The 13,881-nt window shown below is 42.0% G+C and overlaps 1 protein-coding gene across 3 annotated transcripts in view; it reads right to left on the bottom strand.

Moving 5' to 3' along the window:
- Positions 1–13,881, bottom strand: part of slc35f1 (solute carrier family 35 member F1) — a 53,438-nt gene that overhangs the window by 24,180 nt on the left and 15,377 nt on the right. For 2 of the 3 annotated variants that reach the window (XM_027001639.3, XM_081718077.1), the window contains exon 2: positions 5,786–5,961. In XM_027001639.3, the coding sequence (XP_026857440.1) occupies positions 5,786–5,961 (176 nt within the window). Of the gene's footprint in view, positions 1–806; positions 973–5,785; positions 5,962–13,881 lie in introns of those variants that run through there. The other variant, XM_027001638.3, reaches the window with a different exon arrangement.

Below are 13,881 nucleotides of genomic sequence, written 5' to 3'. Positions count from 1 at the left end.
CGTTATTGATTATCTGCCTCACAATATTTTACTACATTCAATGGCTATCTTTAAGCAAAGGTGAGGAGGCTTCCTGAATATTATCCTTAAAATAGTTGATAACTAATAACTAGAGTAATTATGTAATGAATTTAACTTGGTCAGTTAATAAGATGTTCTGTTACTATCACCTAAATAGCTGGTATTTTGAATGATAAATTATTCTTAAATGAGTCTTATACAGCTACAAAGGGATACTGTATAAATACCCATAAATTGATTGGAAACCATGTACAATGCAGAAAAACATAGACACTGGCCCACCTGCAGATGATAACACAAGATATCTCTCAAGATAACTAAGACCAGTAGCTTGTGACAGGCTTACCGAACCAGCACCGAAATAGAGTGGGTCCCACCTAACCCAGTCTGTTTTCTCATCTCACTCTCTATATGTCTGACTGCCTCACCGTCTCTCTCTCTTACACACACACACACACACACACACACACCCACATCACATACATACATGCACATGGCAAAAAAAAAAAGTTCACACACAATTTTCCCCAATCAGATTCAATTCAGCAGGAAGTGAATGACTGCCAGGAGCGTGACGGAATAACCTCTCAGGATGATCCCACTTACTCCTCCATCCTGACATCTGAGCTGCTTTATATGGCCGCCTGTAGCTCAAGTCAACACTTGAATACAAAACATACCAAACACTGTATTCTATATGCTAACATTACCACTCCATAGCATCATGTGCCTCACACGTCAACGGATGCGTTCGACCTATTCAACCACAAATTTGCTGAGCTCACCACTCCTTTTTCCAACTCCTGCAGGAAGCATTGTCCAGTGTCCATTGTCCAGTGCCTTTGTGTTCATTTCATGACCAAATGAGAAAACAATCAGACCTCTATAAAAATGTACTGGATGTAATGCAGAAATTGGTCTACCATTGCAGTAAATATCAGGCAGATAAGCCTGATCCATGGTGGGCGCTGAGGTGGAGCTCGAGAGGACGATAACCCCAAGACCGCCCACGCAAGCCTGCTGGGAAGGAGATGACTGTACATTTACTTGTTTGAGTCTGCACAAAATCTGTTCGAATTTAAATGATTTCTGCTGATTAAATGCTGATTTGAACTTAGGTTTATGATGTTATCTTAAATTTACATTCAACACGCAAACCCCTGCCAGTTAAGCTCGAAAGTAGAGTAAATGTGTTCTATTAGGTACTGTAATTACCCAGTAACAGGCTTATATTTAAGCAATACCACACGGCAGGCAGTGCTGGTATTCTGAATATCAGCAGCAGCTGCAGCGTTTTTCTTTGCCGCGAACATTATTAAATATTCACAGTAGCCGAGCGATATTTACAGTCGCCAGTCAGTCAGTCCATGGATTGATGGTTGATTCCTGTCTGTGATCTGTCGGTGCAGCTTAATTCGATGATATTTAAAAGTAATTTAAATCGCAAATCGCGGCGCTTTGATCGCTATTAAAAGGCAACCAACATATGTCCCCCAGACAGGACGGAAAAGCCGTCCAGCCAAGTTGCTCTGGAACCGGGGCTGTCACGGTCTGAGTTTATCTCCAATTTTATAATCTGGGCAGTTAGCTGCTAGTCTTTTTAGTCCGCATGTCAGTAGTAAATCAGTGCCAAGAATATCACTTCAAAATGACTGATTAAGTAACCGAAAGCAAGCACGGTGGGAGAGCAACCAATAATTGGATAAACATCCTGCGTCGCTGAGTTGGTGTATCAAAGGGAAATTGATCGGCAAATTACCCAGCTGTTGCTTTTTCTCTTATGGCTCAAGAGCAAATGTCATCGCATGAATGAAGCTTTTCCCGCCTGCTGTGTGTAGTGAGGTTATCTGGGCACAATGAACGAGCACGCCACTCTGGCCAACAGATCGATGCTCAGCCCGGAGCTTCGCCCGCTGTCGGGGGGGGGGGGGTCTCGGACAGTAGGCGATGCCGCTCGTTGTGGTCGCCCACTCCATTTCCTTCCCATTCGCTTGCACACAGCCATCGTTGTCGGCTTTTAAGATTTTCCTGGTTACCGCCACACGTTTTTTATCCCCCCCCCCGCCCCGCAGGACATACTCCAACTGCCAGGCCGTGACTTGGCGCTGACAGATGACAAGGCTCGGTTTGTTTTCAGTTCGCAAACAATAGGGGAGAGAACCATATGTTGGTCAACCATTGTTCTGTTGGAAAGGGGGTTGCCCCACTCGGTATGGCTGCTTTCACCCTGCTTAAGAGCAGATGGGAACGGGAGACACCACCTTATAACCGACTTACAGCACATAGAATTTTCCCTAGCGAGGCTTGGTGAAACGCCGAAAGCGAGGAGGAGGGCATTACTGAAAGGACGTCCATAAATAAACGGGAGCCGATGTGGTAAATGTCATAGGTGTAACAAGCAGAATAGTGGTGCTCCATTTTACAAAAACAGGATTGAAGGAAAGCAGCTAGATCTAAAATGGAGCTTAACCGCTGACGATGCCAAGCACACGCAGGATATATGACTCACGGAATATCCCATAAGATGCGTGGTATGATTATATTGTCTGGTCCTATTCGAAATAGTGCCGTGTTTTTGAAATACAGTAAGCCCATATAAAATGGCTATAAACAAAACATTGCACTTTGGCATTATTTACCTAAGAGCTTTTCCAACAGACTTGTCAAGTGACTAAAAGCATTTTTATGTTTAATTAAAAGTTGTACGATGTGGATCTAACATCTCCTCTACTCAGTGAATCACAGTTCCTCTTAATTGCCATAAATTCAGATGTAATAACGCCAGGCTTGCCAGAAAGCCTTTGCTCAAAACACTCCTATCAGAAACAAACATTAGCCCAGCATAATTAACTGGCTGCAAACAGTAATATGTGAGGAGTCACGTTTTCTCACTTCCAGCACTAAGCGATGCACTTCGGTTAGGAGAGTTTTTATGAGCGGAGCCCGTCCTGCTCCCAACCTCTCCTCTCCGTGCTGACCCCAATTCTCCAGCCCTGCAGTGTTAATGGAATTCAAGCAGGTTGCGGGGGGATCACGTGGTGGCCCGTGAGGTGCACAAAGTTGGCGGGCTGCGGAGGGGGGTAAGGAACTCGCTGCTGGCGGAAGGCAGGCAGGGTTGTGGGGCTCATTGCTGACAGCTCAGAGCCTCTCCTGCCATGGGGCAAGCGGGTTTTTTTTGTGTGTGTGTGTGTGTGTGTGTGTGTGTGTGTGTGTGTGTGTGTGTGTGTGTGTGTGTGTGTGTGTGTGTGTGTGGCAGTGGCAGCGATGTTTGAGGAGCGGGACGATGTTACACACCACCTGGTTTGAGTAGCATGTGGCCGTGTTTACTGAAGCACCAAACAGCATTCTTCAGGCTCTGGAGAACATAAATAAATAATGAATACGTTCTGTTTGGTTAAACCAAACAAGAAAACCAAAGTTTAGTCCAATTAAACATATAGGGCAGACATTAAAAAAATTCTGAAGCTTAGTGATAACTGAATAGTATGATAAAAGTTTTATCAACAGTTCTGTCACTGTTATAAACTCCAGGAACAACCATCAACCCCACACAGCCATGCCCACTCGCACACACCCTCGAACTGACTCACCGGAATTCTAGCACACACCTGATTCCCATTCCTCTCATTACCAACCCTTTTATAAGCTTCCCTTCCCCATGCACATGTTGAGAAATATTGTTCCAATGTGTCATACAGAGTGTTTCCTCATCCTGTGTGCTTTCCTGCTTGCCTTCTAGACTTCATCTCCTGCCTGACCCTCGGACACCTCCTGAACGCTATCCTGTGCATCGACCTCGGACCAACCTGACTACGCTTAACCGTGTTACTAAACCTATCTGTTTGATTGCAAAAATAAACCTCTGCAACTGGATCCACTTCAATGTGTGTGCAATCATTACAGTCAACAGTACCATAAGATCAAACTATGTAAAACTAAGTTCAATTCAAATGAATTTCAAATGAAATTTTCTATCACGTTAAATTAAAATTTCCCTCACAAATTTCTCTCAGATATTATGATATGTTCCACAAAACTTTTAAATATTTATTAACTTCCATAAACTATTTTGGCTACACTGGGATTTTTTGTCCAGGCTACTAATCAAAGCTAGTTCTTGATAGGAGGAAAAATGTGTGCTATCTTTGCAGCAAGTGAAGTCTTACAGGCATTGGATCATAGTTTGATATTTTATTTCCATACGGATCTTTAAAAATTCTTCTCATTTTCTCGTCTGCGAGAGAATTATGAATTTTCTCTCATGGGTTCTGTTCTGTTACTGGCTGTTCAGGCAACTTCATTTAAATTTGGGTACATTAATGTAGCTGTTTTTAACCAATGCCTTACAACCTAGTTGTGATATATCTATACGTTATTACCATTTAAAGTAGCTACTATATCATATTTTTAAAATGTAGTTGTAGCATATATCACACATTTTGACTGATGACATAACCAGATTATATTTTAGGTAAATATTTCAGGAATAGATTTTATGTAAAGTAGTGTATCTTTTGGAAATGTCTCCGAAAAATGTGTTTTTGACATCATTTGCGTTCTGACAAATACTTTGCAAAGAGTTCCAGTCCCTCTTCAGAAAATGTGCGCTTCACAACTGGCTGTTCCTGATCACTTCTCTGCTCACTACTGCCTAAATGCTTTTAACAGACCGTGGGAGCCATCAGAAGAGCATTTTGTTGATTAAAGAGATATTTACAGTCACATTAAACAGTAATGAGGATGAAAACAGCTCAACCCACTCCACTAGCACAGCCTGCTTCAATCGCAAAAAAAAAAAAAAAGCATTTAAAAAAAATTTATCTTCGGTTTCAATGCTTTTACTATGATTGATCAACAATTCAACACCATTCAGTCCCAGAGACTACATTTCTGAATCAGAGATTAATATTCGCTAACAATTGTCTCTGTGCTCCAACATGAAAGTCAAAAGCAAACACGACTCACTGGACAACAGGTGTTTGTGTGGTGGAACGCCGCTCAGAAAGCCGCCCTCGCAGCCTGCCTGACTGATCTGTCAGTGGAAGCTCACAGTCTTCTTTAATAGTTCAGTGAGAGCTGCCACAGAGGTCAGTCTTAACGGCTTCAGGATATAAAACGGCAGCATTCATCTAACTTCTGGGGTTGGAACTTCAAAGTAAAAAAAAAAGAAAAGAAACTTTGCCTATAGCATCCCCAAAAGTAACCTCTTTAAATCTAATCACGGTTAAGTAGATGGTTGGCAGATCTGACAGATTTAGATGTGGAGCACCTCATGGACCCAGCTGATGCTCACTCACTCACATATAGCAGACTCGAAATCCTCCACAAGGGGGAGCTTTTAGCACTCAGGTAGGGGAGAGTAAATGTGAGTGCTGATTTAACAAACGCAAAAGTTTGTTAGTGCAGTTTGTGCATTCGGTTACTCAGTTATGTTTTAAGTCCTAAATGTGAAACTCTAGAGGGGCAAAAGAAGTCGGAGATCTTGGGATGGCATACAGATATCCTTGTGCTAGAAGACTGCACCCCCCCCCCACCACACCCGCCACCTCCCCAAGAACTGAGAGATACTACGATAGGTGTAGGAGTCAGTAGAAGCAAGAAGGAGAGCGTGAGGGGGTGGGGGCAAAACTCCATGACAGAGACCAGAAGTGAAGAAATATAGAGGTATATTTATAGGAAGTTAGCCGTGGGAGAGGAGTTTCACGATTGTTCTGTCAAAGTTCAGAAACTGTGTAACTCCATTTTGTGTAGAAGTCTTCCTTACCTTGCCTCACCGCCAGTGTTGTGGTGTACACCAAGAAGAGCAGGATGTAGTTCAGAAAGCTCTGGAACACAGGGGTGTTGGCATGGTAATCCGTTGCCAGGTACTTGCTGGTCAGGCCAATTCCACAGATGAGAAGCGACAGCACTTGGCCCAGTGCCAAGGTGAGGAGGAGCTCTCTGGGCAGGGGGGAGGAGATACGGACAGACATTAGCATGAGCACACAACACTGGGCATGCTACGACCCCAGAAGAAAACAAACAAGCATCCATATGCTTTCAGAGGCTTCTCTTATATGTGTTGGGTTTTTTTTATGTTTTCATATATTTATTTTTTTTTACGGTGGCCAAAATAAATCCGGGGCAAGATAATGCTATTGCAAGAGGCTGACCAAGACGGATATATACACACACACACACACACACACACACACACACACACACACACACACACACACACACACACACACACATATACTCTCCAGGTGGTCTGGGAGTCTGAGGGTCCTGTGTAGTATCTTAGCTGTTATATTCTCTAGAGCACTATTGCTAATCATTGCAACCAGATTCCAGAAACAGTGGTGGGTCCATCCACAGCTCTCATACACACAGATCCATCAAATGCCGCTCCCACATCCATCAACTCCATGACCTCATAATCGTTGGGCTTGTCTTGAGCTGTCAGGCAGAGCGCATCCTGTCAGACTTTATATTTGGGTCAGCATGGGTAAACACTCAACGCCATCGTGATAAAAAGGCCCATGTCCTCCCTCACATCAACAGTTGGTCACAGAGAATGAGTTTTCAGAGTGGCCTTGGACTGTAGCCAGTTATTGCTATGAGTGCTGGGGTCAGGGGGAGACTGGTTGATTCACCCCACTAAGAGAATATGTGTGTGTGCGTGTGTGTGTGTGTGTATGTGTGTGTGTGTGTGTGTGTGTGTGTGTGTGTGTGTGTGTGTGTGTGTGTAATAATGGTAAAAACATGGTAAATGTTAAACAGGCCACAATAGGGAAAGCATTGCATGGGGGGGGGGGTCAAGCAAGTGAGAGCCTAGGGAATGCTTCTATCCCTCAAACCTGCTACCACTCCCCGACATGCACACACACAGCAAAGACGTGTTAAATGTAAAGCAATTCATCTGAAGAGAGCGAAAAAAGAATGGGAGAGACAGACAGTGAGAGAGAAAGAGAGAATGTATATAAGGAGCATGCTTACTTAGAATCTTGCATCACCTTTCAGACAGACCCCCTCTACAATCACATCTACCAAATGTGAACAGGAGGGGAATTCAGGGATACACTGTTCATACATTTGGGTTAAATTTGAAAAAAGTATTTCTAAGCGTAGCCTAATAGCAAAAAAATAGATCTCTGTGTTTTTTAATTATTGTGTGACTGTAGCGAGGACATACATAAAGCATTACTGAAATGACTGACGTTCTAAGATCAGTTCTAAAGTGATGGAGACTCCACACAGCTTAAGGAAGCCTTGCCGCAGGAGCCTGACCTGTACGGCAGCAAGTACATCAACCCGACACTTCAAACACTGCCCCCCCCACATCCCCCCAAATTATATAAACAAATAAATACCTTAGCCTTGAAATATTTAAGTAATACAATAGTCTGAAGCTTCCACAATTAGAGACTAATTGATGCCCTATTAGTTTTCTAGCTCTCTGGTTTAGGTGGTAATTGAGTGATGGCTATTTCCATGATAACAGAATTACTATGATGAGGTGAATTTCATACAGTACAAAAACCTCTCTCCCTGAGGCTACTATGGGCGGCTTATTTTCTCATTTTCTCGTGGAGGCATTTAATTACAGGCATGTGCTGTGAGCGTCACTGTGTGCAAACAAAAGACATGAGAGTAATTACCACAATCCCATTACACACCAGTAATACAGGACAAACAGAAGCGTGGGAAGACAGAGGGTTAGGTGTTGTGTTGTAGTGTGTCCTTGCAAACAGGACATCCCTTCAGGTTTAGTGAAGTAAGGAAGGGTCGTATCAACACCCTCTACGTCTAACGCCACGGAAAAGCCAGAGAGGTGTAGTCTAAAGAATGAAACCGTTATTATCAGGCAGGATAAACTGCAGCATTATATACAATGCATTCTTTATAATCGCTGGAGGGAATTATATGTTTTGTGTATTGTCCAACTGAAGCCCATACATAACATCAGTAGCCCAGCTGAAGCTGTTGTAATGGATTGTACCGTTCTTGCTGAGTTAGCTACCAAAAGAATTCCAGACCCTCCTTCCGGTCTCGTGCCTCCTGTCCAAAGGGTTTCTCCAGACACATGCTCTTAGAACCTAACTTACCCTTCTATTTGTTTTGTGCGCAGGCAAAAACAACTGACAGGAAGCAAGTGTTATTACACTGTGTAACAACATAGTTATTACATCATGCTATTAGCTTGTATTCCTACCTTGTGTTATTACATTATTACATGATGTTATTACTTTGTGCTATTATCATTGCTATCATTGTACTACATTGTTATTACATTATGTTTTTATAATGCCTTAGTGGTCTAATGTGTGTTTTTGGTAGCTTAAATGGCTATAAGTGGCTAGCCTTCAAATATATGCATGATCATTATCTTGTCTTCTGCATGGTTGACTTGCTTTAAAGTACTAGCGTAGGTCAACTTCTATTGCTATCTCCTTATAGTGCAAGAAACTGGATCTGACTGAAAGTGTTAGCCACTCAAGAAAGCTCCTGAGTCATAATGAGAATCAGCATGGTGCTAATGTTTGTGTCATGTAGTTTTGCTCAACAACCCAGGATGGAACATAAAGCATTAAGGCTTTTGTATTGACGTTTTAACCACATCATTATAGTGGGGCACGGAAATATTTCACTGGGGCACGTCCCCTATTTAATTGGGTCTAATGACACCCCTGGACGTAGCCTGTGGAGACTAAATATTGCAGCACCATATCTGGTGCTTTCTCTGCATCTAGGAAAGGTCCTAGTCCAGCGGCACGGTCACATTGCACGACACTAAAAGATAGGTTTAAAAAAATTTGCATTTAGATAGAAACAAATTTGCTTTTCTCTGAAGCAATTATGTTTAAGGTGAAAGATGTACACATTTCTCTTTTCTTTTGCTGGGTGACATTGCCAAGAGAGGTAATAACTCAGTAAAGGTTTAAAGGAATTTGGATTATAGCTACTGTGATTTTTTTTTTTCTATTACAGAAAGGAAAATGGTTGAGGGATAAATTATAACAAACACGATATATTCAGCGGAATCCTTCTTGCATGCAAGTTCACTCTCCCGCAATACTGCCCAGATCCTCCGTCTCTCCAAGTTAATAAACAATTCAAAATGACCAGAAGTCTCCCTAAGTGCAGCACCATATGGAAAGCGCCTCTGTTATGGTTCCAGTTACTTAGGTTTAGTATCAAACCCATCTGTGCCATGTGCTGTCTGTGGCTAAGGCAACAGTCTGCATTCTCTGTGGAAGGGAAAGGAGTCAAGTCACGACCTTCAGCCAAATTGCAGTTTGTGCCATTCCAGCTAGTAAGCTGCCAGAAGAAAGACAATGCTTCATACATGGTACACTCCTGTTTGAAATATACAAGAGCCCTGGAAGATCTGCTAGATGTCAAAGCTCCTTCTTTAAGGCCATACCATTTCTCTACATCCAACAGTTTTATAGCATGTAAGAAAATATACCATTAAATCGATTCAGTGTAACCTGTCTATGCTGTGTAATGCTGTGTGATTACAACTCATCATACATGTCATTGGAGAACCAACATTCCAAACCCTCAGGGTCATTTACTGCACTGGGACACCCTTAATAATGGGTTGAATCCCTGGGTAATTTACTATAAACTCACGGGTTGCTTTAGGTTTATTTCAAATACCTCATTCTAAAACTATTTGTATGCTAATGTAAAAATTATTGATCTTTGGATATATCGATTCACAATTGAAAAGACAATTGAACGGATATCAATACTCATTTGTACTTTCCTGTTTGCTCTTTTTTTTTACACTGAGCCACATATAAGCTACCTTCCACCACACTCTACCTTATGAATCCTTCTTTCTCACACATCATTCTGTCTTACACATCGTGTTATTATCTTGCATTCCTACCTTGTGTTATTACATTATTACATTATATTTCTACTTTCTATATTCTATCTTCCAAAAGACTCTACATTACGCTGTGTACAAGGAGCTCATCTGCATTTAAGTAAACCTGTGATAACTGCAGGAGAAGCTTTCTTCCCAAGGACAGGGATGTAACAAGTAAGGTCAGAACAGAGTGTCCTGCTTGTCTGCTGAGGCAAATAACCAAGACTTGAACAGTCTCACCAGGTTCCTTTCCCCCCAGCTAACCTGCTCACATATCCGACAACATGTAATGAAAACATATATGTTTATGGCATTTAGCTGACATATACAACGACATGCAATGAAATAGGATTTGATACTGATTACATGGTGAAGGCAGGTTGCTAGAGTATTGCAGAAGTACAGATTGGTTAGATAACTAAATCTTAATATATTTGATCTACAAACCTGAATTCCGAAACTGTTGGGAAAAGTATGTGAAATGCAAATGAAGACAGAAAGCAGGGAGTGGGGTTATCCTCTTTGACCTGTATTTAAATGAAAGCAGTACAAAACAATATTTTAAATGTTCTGCTCTATTCACTTAACTGCTTTTGTAAATATGTGCTCATTCTAAAATGGCCTGCAACACATTCCAAAATACAGGGGTAATTAGTGTTCACACTGCAAAAGCATCATAATCCAGTATACTGAAAAGAGCTCGCATGCTATCAAACGGGCAGGAAATAGTAGTGCTCTAGATGACACGTGTCATTCTGTTTCAGGCCCATCATACGGGAAAGAAGAGTTGGCCAAAAATGACTACCCCTCCCCCCAATAGCAAATGCTCTTACATCAGCTATGTCTACATGCTACAAATACAAAAAAAACAGGTCCTCATATTTACATATTTTTTACATAAGTATCAGTTCAGTTCAAACAAGCTAGTCTGGTTAGTTCATATTTGAAGGGTGCCAGCTAACATTGGCAAGGTTAGCCAACAGCTTAGCTGTCATATGAGCGCACGATGTCCTTTAAATGGATTTCAAGGGTATGGAATTTAAGCACATAGTTCATAGTGGCATTCCTAAATCGCTTATACTTCAGAGATCAGTGAGGATTATATTTTCTGATAGACAGAGCATAGAACATGACTTCAGGGACAGCAGAAGTCCATTATGAGCGAGAATGGATTTAGGCTCACCACTTTGTCCCCCAAAAAAAAGCATTAGTAAATAATCCAGCAGTATAAGAACATTGTTCCTCAAGGAGCAATTGCAGAGGTGTTAGGTAATTAACTGTGCATAATATCTTCAGAACATTCAGGGAATCTGGAGAGACCTCCATAAAGGTCAAGGCTGAAAAACCTCAGTGACTGCCTGTGACCTCTGTAATGGAACTGTGTTAGAAACCAGCATGTTTCTGTGTTTGATGTCTCCACCAGGGCTTCCAAGTACTTTTGCAAATTACTTATTGTTGCCTCCACAAATGCGAGCTAAAACTGCACTAGCACACGCTATAAATCAAAATGTCCTGAGATGCTGCCCACTTCTCTAGGCTTGAGCTCACCTGAAATTAATTCATTCCCAGTGGAAATGTCTACTGTGGCCTGGGTGAACTTTTCAGATTGTTCTTGAAAATACTGGACATCCATGATCTCTGGGCAAAAGACGAAAAGGACCGTTCACATTGTTACCAGCATGAGGTTCAGCGTGTCATGGCATGGTACAATGCCCTGGGTGTGGGTAGCTTTCTCAGCTGTGAGGCCAACATTACTTCACAAAGATAGATTACATGCAAATTTGGAGCAACACCAGCCGGGCACCCATGCCTATTCCAACATGACATGGCCAAGCCGCATTCTGGACATTTTACCACGGCAGGCTGTCACAGATTGTGGGTGCAGGACTGGCTCACCCACACTCCAGATCTGTCTCCTATTTTAAAAAGGGTGACACAATATGAAGATCAAAATATGACAATGAAGTCCTGTGTAATGGTGCAGCTGAAGACTTGCATAACAAAAGAATGGCAAGAATGTTGCTTTCTAAACTGGATCAACTGATATCTTCAGTCCCCAAACAAATCAGAGTTGTTAAAAAGGAAGTGATGCCACATAATGGTAAACATGCCCCTGTGCCAATCTAACTTTTCTGGAACATTCTGCAGGTTTGAAATTGGAAATGGGCAGCTATTTACAGAAAAACAAAAGTTTAATAAAGTAAAACGTTAAGTTTTTGCTGGGAGATTTGTATGAAGGAACATTTGCATTTCCAATGTCCAAAAATCCATTCATGGAACTAAGATGAATTTATGAAATATTAAGGAGAGAGGAACGCATACTTTCAAATGTCTTCTGTCCATGGCTCAGACTGGAGAACAAATTATGCTGCCTCTGAAATGTGACTGGAATTCATTTCAGTGTTTTGTGTGGTCATCATTAACCTTTTAAACCAGCCGATGAGTCAGATCTCTGTCTCTGAGTAAGAGCCCTGCTGCTTCTTCCTGCTAAGAAACATACATGCAGGACCAGCATATACTGAAGCGTCGCCCCTCACCTCATATGACACGTTAATTTTCCAGCATTTCAGTGATCGTAAATTAACGAGTTAATCTGACATTATCAGCAATTTGCAGGTTTTTGGAAGAGATGTTAATTGTCAACACATTTTTAATCAGTGCAATTTAGGTTTCAACTCAATTTCAAGTAACAACATTAATGAGACTTGAATGCACAGATTTGTCATACAAACTGTGAAGAACACTTTTGAGTTGCACGCATGAGGATGATGGTATGTTCCGCTGTTGCCCCACGCAAATTGTGCTTGTACAGTGGGAGTCGTATAGCCCTGTTTGGAAAACAAAAGCTTTGAAGGTAATTTTTCCATTATTACTCTTTGCAGCTCATTGTTATGAAGTGGATTATATGCATGCTAAATCCATTATGCTTTCTTATGAATTTCTGAAATGCAATAAAACCTTTGCTGACTGACATAAAATGCATTAATTGGTTTTGTTATTTTCTAAGATATTAGCCTTGTCAGTTAATGGTTAATCACAAATTAATGAGGGTCAGTTAACAGTCAAGAAATCTGTCATAATTCGGCTCCCCATGTCTCTCTTCTCGGTTAGAATGAGAGAGGAGAAGAGCAGGGTTCTAAAAACAAAATCACTATTCCGAAAGAAACAACTGGGACAAACACATCAAGGTCAGTTCTTCAAAGGATGTGTTCCTGCATTAATCCACACTGACGGTCCTTTCCTTGAGAGAGTGAAGTGAAAGTACATGGAGCTTAATTACAGAGCTGCAGAGGCCTCCTGGGATAACAACTGAATGTGGTGTGTGGGTGTGTGTGTGTGTGTGTGTGTGTGTGTGTGTGTGTGTGTGTGATGGGGCAGGGATGGGGGTGGTTGTAACACTGGGAGAAAAGACAATGTTTACAAGGATTGATTTTTTCATTCACTCCCATCCCTAGGTGCCCCCTTACCAGGTCTAGGTGCTTCATGCTGAGCCTGACAGCCCAAAAGCAAACATCATTTTCTCCCAAATTACTCCTGTCCAGATCAGTACAGATCAGTGGGGTGACCTACGTGGACTCCTCTGATGGAGTGAATATGAGTGGCATCTCAGGCTAATTTCGTTCCTTTTCAAAGCAGGTTCCAAACATGACGCCTCCTCCCTGAAGGTTTGGAGGAGGTTTCTGAGAGTTAGAAGGTGGGAGAGACAGAGAGAGGGAGGACAAGCCATGTAGGCTAGGACGGAGAAGGAACTCTATATTCAAAATCATATTGACGTTATTTGTGGGAAATCAAGGGGGGGGGGGGTATCACAAATTCAGTAATGAACTGAAGTAATCTATATGCAACCCACAGCAAAGGTGGAAGGAGACAGTCCCTGCGTGAGGGGAGGTACTATAGGCCTGCTCCACCTGTCTCCATTGACCATCTCCCATGGAGCTGTGAGATGCCAACTGCCCTTGTTGGCCAGGCTTAGCAGCATGTGCCCACACACACACACA

This window comes from Electrophorus electricus, chromosome 7 (genome assembly GCF_041902795.1).
Source record: "Electrophorus electricus isolate QZ-2024a chromosome 7, ASM4190279v1, whole genome shotgun sequence".
Classification (NCBI taxonomy): domain Eukaryota; kingdom Metazoa; phylum Chordata; class Actinopteri; order Gymnotiformes; family Gymnotidae; genus Electrophorus; species Electrophorus electricus.
This window is presented reverse-complemented; position numbering and strand designations above follow the sequence as displayed.